The sequence below is a fragment of the Anas platyrhynchos genome, chromosome 7 (genome assembly GCF_047663525.1).
Source record: "Anas platyrhynchos isolate ZD024472 breed Pekin duck chromosome 7, IASCAAS_PekinDuck_T2T, whole genome shotgun sequence".
Taxonomy (NCBI): domain Eukaryota; kingdom Metazoa; phylum Chordata; class Aves; order Anseriformes; family Anatidae; genus Anas; species Anas platyrhynchos.
Genome location: NC_092593.1, coordinates 18,203,695 through 18,217,505, shown reverse-complemented (window position 1 = coordinate 18,217,505; position 13,811 = coordinate 18,203,695). Strand labels below are relative to the sequence as shown.

The 13,811-nt window shown below is 36.0% G+C and overlaps 1 protein-coding gene across 4 annotated transcripts in view; it reads left to right on the top strand.

The window, feature by feature from the left end:
• KCNH7 (potassium voltage-gated channel subfamily H member 7) overlaps positions 1–13,811 on the top strand; it is a 223,787-nt gene that overhangs the window by 139,454 nt on the left and 70,522 nt on the right. For 2 of the 4 annotated variants that reach the window (XM_072040860.1, XM_038182318.2), the window contains 3 exons: positions 5,306–5,734; positions 9,983–10,006; positions 13,348–13,562. In XM_072040860.1, coding sequence (XP_071896961.1) covers positions 5,306–5,734; positions 9,983–10,006; positions 13,348–13,562 — 668 coding nt within the window. The remainder of the gene's footprint in view (positions 1–5,305; positions 5,735–9,982; positions 10,007–13,347; positions 13,563–13,811) is intronic. The other 2 variants (XM_038182321.2, XM_038182320.2) reach the window with 1 other exon arrangement.

The following is a 13,811-nucleotide window of genomic DNA, read 5'->3' as shown; positions in this document are numbered from 1 at the left end:
CCTGTGTGTGGCCAGAAACTTCATTCCTTTCCCATTTTTAGCTTTATCAGTCATGTTTTGATAGGCCATTTCATAGGCCTATTTGTAAGCAGGAGGATCTGGAATCAGATTATTCTTTTAGCCATTCTCAATACTACTTTTCAGAAGTACAGCATCAGGACAAAAATATGGTATCACCATCACAAAGATAAAATATTTTTCTCACTTACAAGGGAACATGAAGAAGATTGCTGTTACTGATACAGATAGAGTTCAAGTGCAACCTTAAATTTTAGAGAAAACTATAATAACTGAAATGCTAAAATTAAAGTAGAACCAATGTATAAAATGTATACCAATGTATAAAAAAAGTGTCTAAAATATCTGAGAATTATAAATATATGCTTCTAAAGTTAATAATTATTCCTTCTTTTTCCTTCCTGAGAAGAAAGAGACACAAATTATAAAAATTATAAAGATTAATGAGCAGAGTAAGAAAATGGTCCATTTTTATATGTTTCCCTGCATTTGGGGGGAAAGAACTGGGGAGAAGAAGAAAAAACAAAAACAAAAACAAACAAAAAAAAAAAACTACCATAATTGACTCTTTCTGTAATTCTCTCAGTGTAAAATACACTGTACCACAGGTATCATGCTATTCCTTAACATGGGCAGCTCAGAGTTTAGTTTGGCTCTTCAGCCTAGAACAAGTTGTACATCACACCAGAAAACAGTTCTGACAGTTTCTACAACTTAATTTGTCTTGTGCAAATTTTTTCTGCATTTGAGCTCCTTTGATTTGATTTTGGAAAGTGTAAACCTAGAGAAAGCCACGAACATAATAGACTAAATCTAGCTATGGTGCCACTTATTTTCCCTTTTGCTGACTTACCTGAAGCCAACTTTTCTACCTTTCTACATCAGCAAGAAAGTAACAATAATACTAGAGATACTAAAAAATCTAGCTTAACCCCTTTGAGGAGTCATTATGACCTCCCAGCTGCTATCTGGGGCTACTCTTCTGCAATACTCAGGGTAGGAAACTGGAAATTCCATGTGCATTGACATGGAATAAGCAGACTTTGTAGCAGAACCTAGCATCTACCAGTAACCCTAAAGCCACTGCAGAAATAACAGCAAAACTAAAGATCTCTCAGTTGGAGGTGTTTCTTTGACTTAACTACTGTGTCTAGTATGTAACCAAGCATTTCCATCACTAGAACTTTAAGAAGAAACAACACTGCAGCAAGGCAAAATTCAGGCCAAATAGTTCCCCTCACAAAATGCCTACACAGAATAAATAGGAAAATGATTTGCCTTGCAAGTATATTGGTTTATGAAAGAAATTCTTTTTCAGATATGTTTTTTGCTGGAGTACACCATTTTCACAATGTAATTTGTATTCATGGGACAGGGAATTTGCAACCATAATCAGAGCTGGTAATAAAGTCTTTTGGGACCAAGCTTCTTTCTTTCTTTCTTTCTTTCTTTCTTTCTTTCTTTCTTTCTTTCTTTCTTTCTTTCTTTCTTTCTTTCTTTCTTTCTTTCTCTCTCTCTCTCTCTCTCTCTCTCTCTTTCTCTCTTTCTCTCTCTCTTTCTCTCTTTCTCTCTCTCTTTCTTTCTTTCTCTCTTTCTTTTCTTTCTTTCTCTCTCTCTCTCTTTCTTTCTCTCTCTCTCTCTTTCTCTCTTTCTCTCTGTCTTTCTTTCTCTCTTTTCCTTTTTTTCCCTACCACAAAATTCTATATGACAGTATTTAGTGTTTAAAAAGTGACATTTTTCATTGATGTTAACATTTCTGATTTCAACACTTCAAAAAACAATAGTCTTGCTTTTCCATATAAGGACAGCTTTTTCCTACACTTTTTTTCTCTTAACTATCAAAACATTTTATTTTTTTATCAGTTTGAAACCTTCATTTTATTTCTAATTCTTTAATATAAAAAATAAAAATTAAAATTAAAAGCAAAGCAATTTTGAAGACTAAGCTTTTGTCTTAATCTTGAGAACAATAAAATAACACCTCTTCAAAAATACATTTGGGGTAGAAAGTCCAATAAGTCCTAAATGTAAGAGGAGACACAGCACTAGTTTAATAGATCAAGTTCATCTTATCTTTCTAACATGGAAACAAATATTTTCAAGATATTTTCATTCAGTGCCATTCTTTAGGTCTGATGTTACAGATTATTGTATTTTCTAAGAATAAGAAGTTCCCTATCTCTGTAAAGACTTCAGATTCCTGGCAGAGAAATCAAGTGATGACATGTATGAGTATATGTCATGAGTATAAAAATTTTTATACCTTGAAAATGCTGAAGGAGCTTAAATATTTCAGGCTCCATGAATTCTAAACATCTTCCCCTCTGAGCTCCCAAAATATGAGACAGAATACAAAAGTCTTTCAGAAGGCAAGGAAAGTCTATTTGAATTTGGGGCTTTGGAAATAACTACATCTGCCAACAGTTTAGAAGTGTCCTTTCTTATCGGAAAAGTATTTTTGACCAAGCTCTACTATTTAGAAGGTCTAAGGGTTAGCTGGGCTGGCACAGGGAATAAGTACAACCAGCAGATTAAGTCAGTTGCAAATTACTTATTTAGTGAAGCAAGGTTTGAAAGGAGGAGGTGGAAGCCTGGAATTGTGACTCAGCCTCAACAGCTTTCTTCAATTGCTTTTAGCAAGCCACAATTATACAAATCTCTGATTCAGCATTAAGAAGAACTTGGCAATCTAGTTTGCAACTTCAATAATACATAAGAATTTACATCTCAAAAATATTTTTGTCTTATAAGCTAAGATATATATGGTCTGACATCATACCTACAGAGTGCGGGTGTTGTCCACTTTCAAACAAAATATTTTACCCTATACACAATATGACGGGAAAGCTTCTGCTGAGCCTTTTGGTCTGTACTGGGACATCAGGCCTGGGGCCATGAATTTTGCTTCATGCCAAATTGTATTATTACTGAGCTAAGCAAGGAAGTGTGATGTAAATTAGATAAATTCTGAATGGGCCTCCTGACAGCTTTAGCAGCAGAGCTGTAGGAGAGCACTGAATGTTCAACACATCAATGAGTTCATTACCTATAACCTGAAGAATAACAGCAATACTCCTCCCCCCTACAGAATATTCAAGTTAAAAAGCAGGAACTAGGGATGTTAATTTTTAGAGCATTTATTAGCGTTTACAGAAGAGTAGCAAAAAGTTACTCATTTAAGTTTTCTATTTCATGCCCAAGAATCTTAGCAAGAAGCAAAATTCTCACTGAGTATTCTTTCCAGCTCAACTGCAGTTAGACAGCTGAATCAGTAATGCAGTATAACATGGTCATATTAACTTGGTGAAGCAGAAAAGACCATCTGCACCACCATGAATATAACTAAAAGAGAGTGCCAGCAAAAAGCCTTTAACAGTGTCTAATGCCAGAACATCTTATGAATGGTATTTTTAAGATCAATGTAATTGATAAAAAAAGGGGTTTTACTATTTGTTTCACCTTTGATTCAATATGCTTGCAGAACTGATTTATAAAGTGCTTCACAACTCAATTCTATGTACATTCAAAATAATAAAATCATTTTGTATGTACTTCACTGATTTCAACTGTGAGCAATTTGTTTAAGAATAGTCAGAAGAAATATGCATGCTCCCAAGGTGCACTCTACTGAATATCAATGTGCGGATTGAAAATTGGCACCTTTAGGTGCTGTTTGCGAATCTGATATACACTGTATTGTTGTGTTAGTTTATGCATTAGAGTAATAGATTCAGTACTAAACATTTGGAATACAACAAGCTTTTTCAGAAAATCCCTGACTGAAATTGTCAAGAAAATAAAAGGAAGATTGTTACATGGAATCACATTTTAACACAGGAAAAAAAAGGTTGGAATAAATGGCCAGATTTCTCAATATCAAGATGGTGTCAGTAGGCCCCTCCCCACCCACCCACCCCACCTCCCCTAACCCCACCCCCTCTTTACTCTTAAGTACATTTTCAAATATTAGGAGAAAGAAGGTGAAAATGGCAAAGTGAGAGTTTACTGATGTCATAAAATTAATCAGAATATGATATGAGTATGATATGAGATTTACAGGCATATCCTACACTATCAGAGGTCCTACAATGTCTTGTACATGGACCTGCAGTGACATCTAGTATAACAACTTTTGGCTTTATACAGCTTTTACTTTAAGAGCAGGGCACTCTCACTTTTATCTATTTAAAATTCAAAAGAAATTCAATACCAAACACATAGGATATTCATTTGAAAATGTTAAATGATTTAGCTGTCATCAATTGCTCTGTTTTAGCTGTTGTGTACAGGCATCAATAAACGAATATTTCAAAACATTTCAATATGAAGTGATAAATCTCAGTGCTAAATATTAATGAACATTAGCTAGCTTCAAACACTGGTGATTAAAACTGACTGAATAAGATAAAGAGGAAACAACAAGACATTTGTGACATCCTTTGAGAAATCATTTTGATATCAATCCACTGTAGAAAACACTCATGTTGCAGAGTGATAAGTGACAAGAAGGGATATACATGGGGATATACAAGGGGTATTAAGTCAAACCATTTACATGACATCTGACCATTTTAGTTACGTTATTTTGTTATTGTTTCTTCAGCACTTCTAAGTCTTTTACTGTGTTTTCTCTGCATCAGAAGAGCCTATGCCTCCATCTGAGTTGTATTACACAATATTTGCTGACTGGTTTTGCTTTGTTTAGGAAATGGTCTGTCGATTTTACATTTCTCCCCCTAGGTTTTCTTTGTTTGTGCTATTTTATTTGCATTTGACACTTCCTCTCAGTTGCTGCTATTTCTTACCAATACACAAAGTTGTGCACTTTCCATAAACTCAGAATAACCTGCTTTATCATTTAATATACCAACCCAGCTAAGCCTACATCCATGCAAATGCATGAAAGATGCTTGTATTGTACAGGTGCAACTGAGGGTTGAGAGCTATGTTGCTGTTTTTTCCTGCATTTTGTTTCTCTTCAGAAGGTCAGAAAGGACCGTGAGATTAGATAACTTTATCTCTTTTAAAACAGACTGTAGAATCAATGCTGTTATCCTTATTCAGAGCTTAGTAGCTTAGGTTTGACTGAAATATGAAATCCTCTAAAAAATGAGTTTAACAAACCTGGAATTTAACAAACCTCCACAATTAAACATTCCATTGCAAAACTATTAGGAATACATCTATCATTTATAGCTGTCATTATGCACTCTATGTGTGAAAAAGCAGGTTTTCATGACAAGAAACTAATGCTCATCTTTTCTTTTCTATATGTATTTACACATAGGCAAACTTTTTGGATTCCGGTTACCTGGATTGAGACTTTTAACATACAGAAAGCAGTCCTTACCACAGGAGGACCCTGATGCAGTGATAATCGACTCATCCAAGCACAGTGATGACTCAGTAGCTATGAAGCACTTTAAATCACCTACAAAAGAAAGTTGTAGTCCTTCAGAAGTGGATGACACAAAAGCACTGATTCAGCCCACTAAATGTTCGCCTTTGGTTAATATATCAGGACCTCTTGACCATTCATCGCCTAAACAGCAATGGGACAGACTTTACCCTGACATGATACAGACAAGCAATCCACTAACCCATTCCAGATCAAAGGAAAGCATTTGTAGCATACGGAGAGCGTCTTCAGTACATGACATAGAAGGCTTTAACGTCCATCCCAAGAACATTTTTAGGGACCGTCATGCAAGTGAAGGTATGGTAGAAAAATCAGTCAGTATTCTATGATTCCCTAAGAAAGGGATTATTACAATTTTTCATAGTAACTATGATTACTTTGTAAGCAAAATTAAATATAAACATCTATACATATTCAAAGTCAAACTGAAAATATTCAGGGCCCAAATATGCCAGGTCTTTTTTGCCCTAAATACTGCTGTTCACGTCTAAGCAGACCAATGAAATCATGGGGTTGCTCTATGAGTACCAATCAACCTTCTATACAGGGATATAGCGAAACTGGGTCCAACATCTGTAAAGCTAATTTTTGTATTTGGGAAAACAAATCAGCTGATCAAGCTAAATTGCATGCACGTTCTGGCCCCTTACTCACGTAAATTAGAATATCTTTGATTGTATGAAATCTTACTTCAGAACTTGATAAGTTTATTTTTCTTAAAACTGTGATATGCTCATTGTATATTCACTAACTCAACACAGAGACATACTTTTTCTCTCACATTGGAGAAAAATTTTCTCAGCAACTCCAGTGAAATACTTGGTACAATGCTTGGTGAAATACTTAGTGAATTATTTAGTGTAAAATTAATGTGTCATTTTCTCTTTGTGTTAGTATATTCTTGCAACCTAATTATGCAAAGCATAATGGAGCATGGGCCATGTTTCTTCATGTTGGAGATAGAGTTTGAGAAACTTGGAAAACAGCTCAACAGAGGTTTGGAAGCCCTGTGGTGAATGGAGAAGCACCTTTGAAACTGGCTTTCCCAGAAAAGTGCCACATATACAATGCTATTAGAGCTACTGATAGTATAATTTATTAAATTGCATAATTTTTATTCAAGCTAGATGACAAGTAATGTATGTGGAATATTTTTAACAATTCAGAAACTTGTCATGGAAGACTGTACAGATTTATAAAATAGCAAGAAAATTGGGTTTTATTTTCAGTGATTATGGGTTTTTCTCCTATTTATTAACCCCAAGTGTAAAATTCATTTAAGTTCTCCTGCCTTTTGGAAGGTCTGTAGCAAGAGGTCATTGCTTCTGTACATCTCCCAAAATATAAATCTGAATGCTCCTCTTCCACCTAGATTAACTCGTACAACAACAGAACTGATTATTCCTTAAACTCTTCCTATATTAAATATAATTCAGAAATGCTTCTTTTCTCATTTTTTTTGTTTCTTTTGGACTCTGATTTTTTCAGCTCAAATGAACCTGAAAATTCAATTAAATCCATTCCAAACCATGCCACTTTGCTATATGTCACGTTCGCATTGAAGCCAAGATTTCAAGATAAGGATCTGGAGCCAAAAGTCTCCAAAGTTCAGGCATGTCTTTTGGAACATTACATATGCTTCATCTTGGTTTTAACTTCCCCAGATATATAAATCCACCTTTCAAATAAAACACATTTAAAGATATCTATTTTGTCAGTTTCTATTTTCAGAACTTATTCTGATTAAAGCACTTCCCAGCTGGTTATTAATTATACTAAGAAAATGTGTAAAAATAAGTTTGATTATTAAGTTTCTTGGGTCATGATGATACAAAGCTCATGCAGAAATTGCCATATAATTTAATATTGGCTTCATAGAGAAGCAAAAATTTCTAGCTCCATTACACTGAGTAAAAGAAATTTTATTGTGAGAAGTAAACATTCCGTTTGAATTCCTATGGCCTCTTACATGATGTTATCATTTACAATGTCAATAGATAAAATAATGCCACTCTGGTTTCACTTTGCATAAACTACAAAATAGTAGAGAATCTGTCCCTCACTTTAGATCATACATACACGTTCTAAAAAAGTACAGCAGAAGAGAGGATTGTTCTCAGAATTGCACTATTATTATTAACCATCTTTGATGCCATCTGCTTCAACCCATATTAGAATTTGGCACCTTATGCTGAAAAGATGTTTAAATTTAGCTAGCAAGTAACATCCTATATGCCTTAAGGAATAGTATGCCATAAACCCCTATTGTTACTATAAAATTATCTGTGTAAGTTAGGCAACCAAGATTCAGCCTAAATCTTCTTCTCTGGACTCACAGATTCTGAGCAGAAGCTTTAGATACTATACTGAAGAAGGTAAAGCCCTAATTAAAGGTAATTACAGTAAGTAAAAGCAAACTACGGTCCCAGTGTGGCCTAGTGGCAATTATACACTGAAAGGTATTACATTAAAAATGATAATTTAGGATTTTATACTCATTTCAGTGTACTCAATTGAATTCAATCTTAAATTTACCTATTTGACAGTAAAAGCAGCAGGACTTCCACCCTGTGCCTGAAACCTGGCCAAGCTCTTGTCATCTGAAACACCATCAGTCTACATTTTGCAGGCCATGCACTTCAGGAATTTTACTGTCTTCAGAAAGGGTCCTCAGTGACACCTCTGCGACCTTCTGAAAAAATGGTTTTGAGCCTAACTCAGCCTACAAAACCTGCAGTGCTGCTGTGGACTCCTGGCACAGGCATCAGGCTGACAGAAGAAAAGCAGTGTCCCACACCCCCATTGAGCCTGGCACTGTGTCCCACACTCCCTGGCTCTCGGGAAGCTGAGGGAAGCCAGAGAGGCAGCAGGTGCCACACGGTGCCACACACACACAGGACATCACCTCCAATTCCCTTCACAGGAGAAGGCCGCAGCCTTTCTCTTGAGCAGGCTCTCAGCATGGACAGGACAGACGGGGCTAGAGCAAGCTGAGGCCTCAGGGGCTGCCTCTCAGAGGGGGGAAACCGTGCATGAATGTCAGCTTGAGGCCCACTGATATGTGCAAGCTGGAAAGCTGGTCATGGCAGATAGCAGCACACGGGGGCATGGCAGTACCCTGGGCCTGGCTCCACTCTCCTGCCAGCCCCTAGAGCCTCTCACACCCAGCAAGCCGCTGCAGCCAGGAAGGGTGAGCTACCATGAAGGGAGGGCAGCCTGTGGGTCATGTACATCCTTGAGTAGGTAGAGGTGGTGTCTACCTACGGACACATGCAGCTTCTTTTAATAACAATGATGATAAATGGTGCATTGCTTTCTCTGTGAAGGGGTTTTCTCTCAGGTGAGGATTCAGTGCTGGGTGTGTTTGTGATGAGCAGCTCTCAGGTGTACCTCATGAAGATACCTTTGTCACTGTTACCTCACGCAAAGGCACCTAAGCCCTGAAGAAAGGTTTAAGATACATCTTTCTCCTCAGTCTTTCCTCAGTACTTACTCAGAAAAGGTGTTTCTCACCTTGCTGCCATGGTAAAACAAGTTCTGGGAAGCTTAATTCCGGTGTTGAGACCTGGGTGGGCACAGGGCCTGCACTAGGCTGCCTGCTCACCCATCGGCATGTGCAGCCAGCCTGGGCCACCCACAGCCGCAGGTGCCTCAGTCTCACATAATTACATGTGCAAAGTTATTGTTCAGTGGCTTGGCTATTTTGATTTGCAACCCAGTGCTAGACTTGTGGAAAAACTATTTGAGCATTTAACTATTAAGGCAACTAAGTTAGGGCCAATTCTATGCATTTTTTGCAGCACCAGAAGATCAACTCCAAACAGTTTTAAAGGTTATTTTTCAATTGCCAGAGTGACTTCATCTTGACTAAAACTTTATGTAATATAATCAAGGAGGAGCAAAACTATTTTAATTCCAACCACGCATATTTCGAACCAATATTTTCTGCTTTTTTTCTGATGTAGATTTTAGTTGTCTGTTTTTCTCTCTTTTCCTTTGCTTTTATTATGCTGAAAACCAGACAATGGTCGCAATGTCAAAGGTAAAGTATACATCTAGACATTCCAGTGTTTCAACAGCCACACTTTTTGGCATGTTACTTTGCCTGCTCTATGAAATGTTCAAATGCAACATTCTCATATTGGCCTCCCAAGGGCTAGCTGCATTAGTGAAATTATGTATGTTGAACATGTAGTTATTCCCTTAACTATTGTCTCAAAGTACTAACTACCAATCCCTGGAAAAAGTGAAGGCATAGTTAAACAGTTACTGAATTTAAGTATCTTTTAATTCAAAATTAAAGGGAGGGACATAGAGCAAGTTGTTTAACTCAGTGCTGTTGTCTATAAGCAGGCAAAACTTCTGTAGAAGCAATCAGGAGTTTTACCTGTGAAAGGATGTAAAGGTGGGCTGGTCCAGTAATAAATAATCTATTGTTATAAGTTGGTTACTTTTCAGACAACTATCTCTAAAATAAAATAATTGGTAATTAGGAGCCTTGTGGAAGTATCTTCACTTATTCCTCTTTTGTCTCCTTAAAACCAGTTTCACGTTCCTGGATGGCAGGGGGTATGGTTTCAAGCTTCCTGTAGTATTAAAATGTGCATGCACGAATTTCATTGCCAATTTCATGTTTAAACAATTTTTAGTGCAGTTACAAAATTGCTTCTATTTCACCAGCACTGATACATCTTTTAAAAGCATTTTGGATATCATTCTTTAGTAACTACTCCATTTCTAAAAAAAAAAAAAAAAAAAAAAAAAAAAAAAAAGTGTTCAGTTTAATTGTGATATTTTAGCTATGTCTGAAAACTGATTTGTGATTTCATGCATGAAACAAAAAGTGTGTGTACTTGGTAAAGTTGTCTTTCTAAACTGCATGCACTGCATGAGCCAGATTCTGTAGAGCAAGTCATGGACTCCAAAATCATTGCATTTGCTTCACGTGTATGTTGGCAAAATTTTGGGGAAGAAATGCAGTCATTGAACTGTAAAACAGCTTTTATATTTACTGCTGGTGAAAGATGATGGATTGACAGCTCAGAGTGAAATCATTTCCTAGTACATTGTGTAAGCAGGAACAATGGAATACAACCAAAAAAATGGGGAGCTCAGACTTTACCTTAAAGAATCTCCTTTGTAGGCAGAAGCCTGTCATTCTCCCTGCTTATTCAGTTCTTGGCTGCTCCACTGAAAGTGTCAATCAGAGTGCCAATTAGTGTCAATTGTGATTTATTATGGCCCTCTTTTTCTGCTTCCTGCTATGAGAATATAGGAAAAGTCCACTAGCTGTCAAGTAGCAGCTCAATTGCTGGCATCATGGTCTGTACTTAAGCTAGTAATGTCTTTTAATTAATTACCATTATCAATGAGGTACATATATCTTTCACTACTTTTTAAAGCAAAAGAAGGTGTGTTGTTGTTTCTTTTTTGTTTTTTGTTTTTTTTTTAAAGGTTCTATTTTCATGTGCAATTAACTTAAATATGGTATTAAATACTAGGGCATGGATATTAGGTAGAGAAGGAGAGAGTAATTCCATTTTGAAAAGAAGCAATTAAAGATTTAAATCACAGAAAGCAAAACTTCAATGCAATGTAAGCATCTTTAAAGTTACCATCAAAATAAAATAAAATAAAATAAAATAAAATAAAATAAAATAAAATAAAATAAAATCTGCTATCTAATTGTAGATGCGTGCACCTAATTCTCCTAGTTTCCTTTTTATCTTAGGGTTCTCTAGGAATCAAGAATCTTGTCCATCTTACAGATTGGCCAACTTGATACCCCACTAATGTTTAAGCCAATTCAATATTCAGAAAGGATTAATTGCTACTGTTGTGTAGAGCAGTAGAGTTGAAGAAATGCAACCAAGCGCTGCCCATCACACACCAGCCCCTCTGCTAATTTCTGAGGTGACTGTGACTGCTTTATTTTGAAGACCACTTTTTAATAGAAACAACTAGATGGTGGAAAGATGGATTCAGGTCCTACCTTAGCTATTTCCTTAATAGTGTCATCAGTACCAGGCTTTCCAGAATTCCTTATGGGAGAAAGGCAGTGAAACTTTTCTAGCCTTTCCCTTTCCTTGTGAAGCTGTTCTACAAATAATAAACGAGGTTCGTTGGTCTAAGGATGAAAAGAAAGACTAATTTTTGTAGTTTAGTGGCTAGAGCACTCACCCATAAATTTTGTTTATCCTACATCAAATGATCATTAGACAGAAAGAATCGTGAGAGCAGAAAAACTAGATTGAACTCTCCCAAGGGGAGCACCTTAACTGTTGACCTAGGGCATTGGGCTCTCCCCTTGTAATCTTGAAAATTTTTCTGCGCAGTGTCACAATTTGAATTGGTATAGCGAAGGATTTTTTTTCTCTGGCCCAGATTGCTAAATTATCATGAATTTAGGAGGTAGAAACCATGTACATGAATTCTTTTAAGCTAGGAAAGCAAATGAAAAGATAGCTTCCTCAGCAAGCATTCTCAGCCAGGTTCAAGAGAAGCCCAGCCCTCACCTGAAGAATTTGTCAGACAAACAAAAAAGAAAAAGAGGCCTTCTTAGTAACTGAAAAGATAAAACATAGGTACTGACCTTCATAAAACAGCCTTTGGGCTCTGAGTCCCTAGTAAAACCTCTGGCGGTCAAGGTACAGAATGCAGCGCTGCCTGGATTTCCCTACAACTAGCTTCAGGCAGCTGGTTGCTTTGGATAGTACTCCTTCACACACTGCATATACAATCCAGCTGTTCCTCTGTTGACTCAAAATTACCCCATAGCCTAATTCTGTCCCACTGGCTGTTCATGAATTATAGCAGCAGTTTTTGTTTCCTTCCTAGGAATTAAAAAAAATATAAATAAATAAATAAAAGATTTATAATACAGTGAGGCTCTTGTGTGGATCTGAGAAAAAACCTTCAATACCATAATATAGACAGTGTAACTGACAGCAAGACCAGGAGTTTTTCTTAAATCCATAACTGGAATTAATTGTTATTGTCTAAACATACATGCAGCTCCGTTTTCCAGTATTTTTCTCAAAACCAAACTTTCCTTAATATATTTTTGTTTTCTGGATAAACTGTATGATGAAAGTACAAAATAAGTATACTGTTCAATTATATCGCATACTTGTTGTACAAATCACTGTACAATATTGAAGAGAATAATTATAATGGATATGTACCTCATGAAGTATGTGCACTCCATATTTTTTGTTTATCATGTCTCATTAAAATAATGCAAGATGTTTAAGTGTATATTAAATAATCCATTAATATGCTACATGTGTTTGTTGCTATTATTTTCAATATTTTTTGTTCATAACAATTAAACCAATATATTTTGTGAGTTTCTGATACTTCAAAATTATAAGGGCAGTGTTAGACATAGGTTAATATGGAGTTGATGGATCAACAAGACTAGGATAGGGGTCTACTTAGTTTTACAGTTTACCAAAAGGCATTTTTGAACTAACTATCCTGGAAGCATGAGCAGTACAGATGTGATAACAGAGCCTTTGCTCAGATGAGACACTTATATAATTGTGTGTCCTATTTGAGCTTGTATAAACAAAATGAGAATATAGTGTTTATACTCAGCCAGAATTACCATGGGGCATACCTGGTAACATTAAAACAAGTAAGAACAGTCCCGTTATGTACTTTGCAATCCACCGACGTTATAGAAAATATTGGAGGCTTTAAGTACAGAAAATTTCATATTAATATCCACCAGTGAATTTGATTCTCATTAGCAGTAGAATTATTTTTAAAGTGCCAATAATTTTTACTATTAAAAAATAGCATAGTAAAAAATAGTTTTTAAGTACAGTTCTAACATATCCCACATAAATATTAATGATAACTTATCTGCATTTGTCAAATACTAAATATGTGTTCTGATTTTTCAGGGCCTTTTAACCATATCAAGTCAAGTTTGTTGGGATCCACATCGGATTCAAATCTCAACAAATACAGTACAATCAACAAAATTCCTCAACTCACCCTGAATTTTTCAGATATCAAAAGTGAAAAAAAATCTTCATCTCCTCCTTCTTCAGAGAAAGCAATTATTGCACCTAAAGTGAAAGATCGAACGCACAATGTAACAGAGAAGGTTACCCAGGTAAGGTAATGCCGATTGTGCTCATTTTCAGTTTCATGAAGCTGATTATCAATTTAGTCATTAGATTGTTACCCATTTCACAAATGGTTTGGATTTCTTTGAAGGGTTTGAGCTGTTGTTTACTGTGCCTCCAATTCAGTTGCACATGACGTAGTTTACAATGCTGGATGATACCGCTTAACTTCTGCTTAAATATGTGTTACATTTCAAATAGGAAAACAAATCAAACTTTTCAGTTTTAGTTTTTAA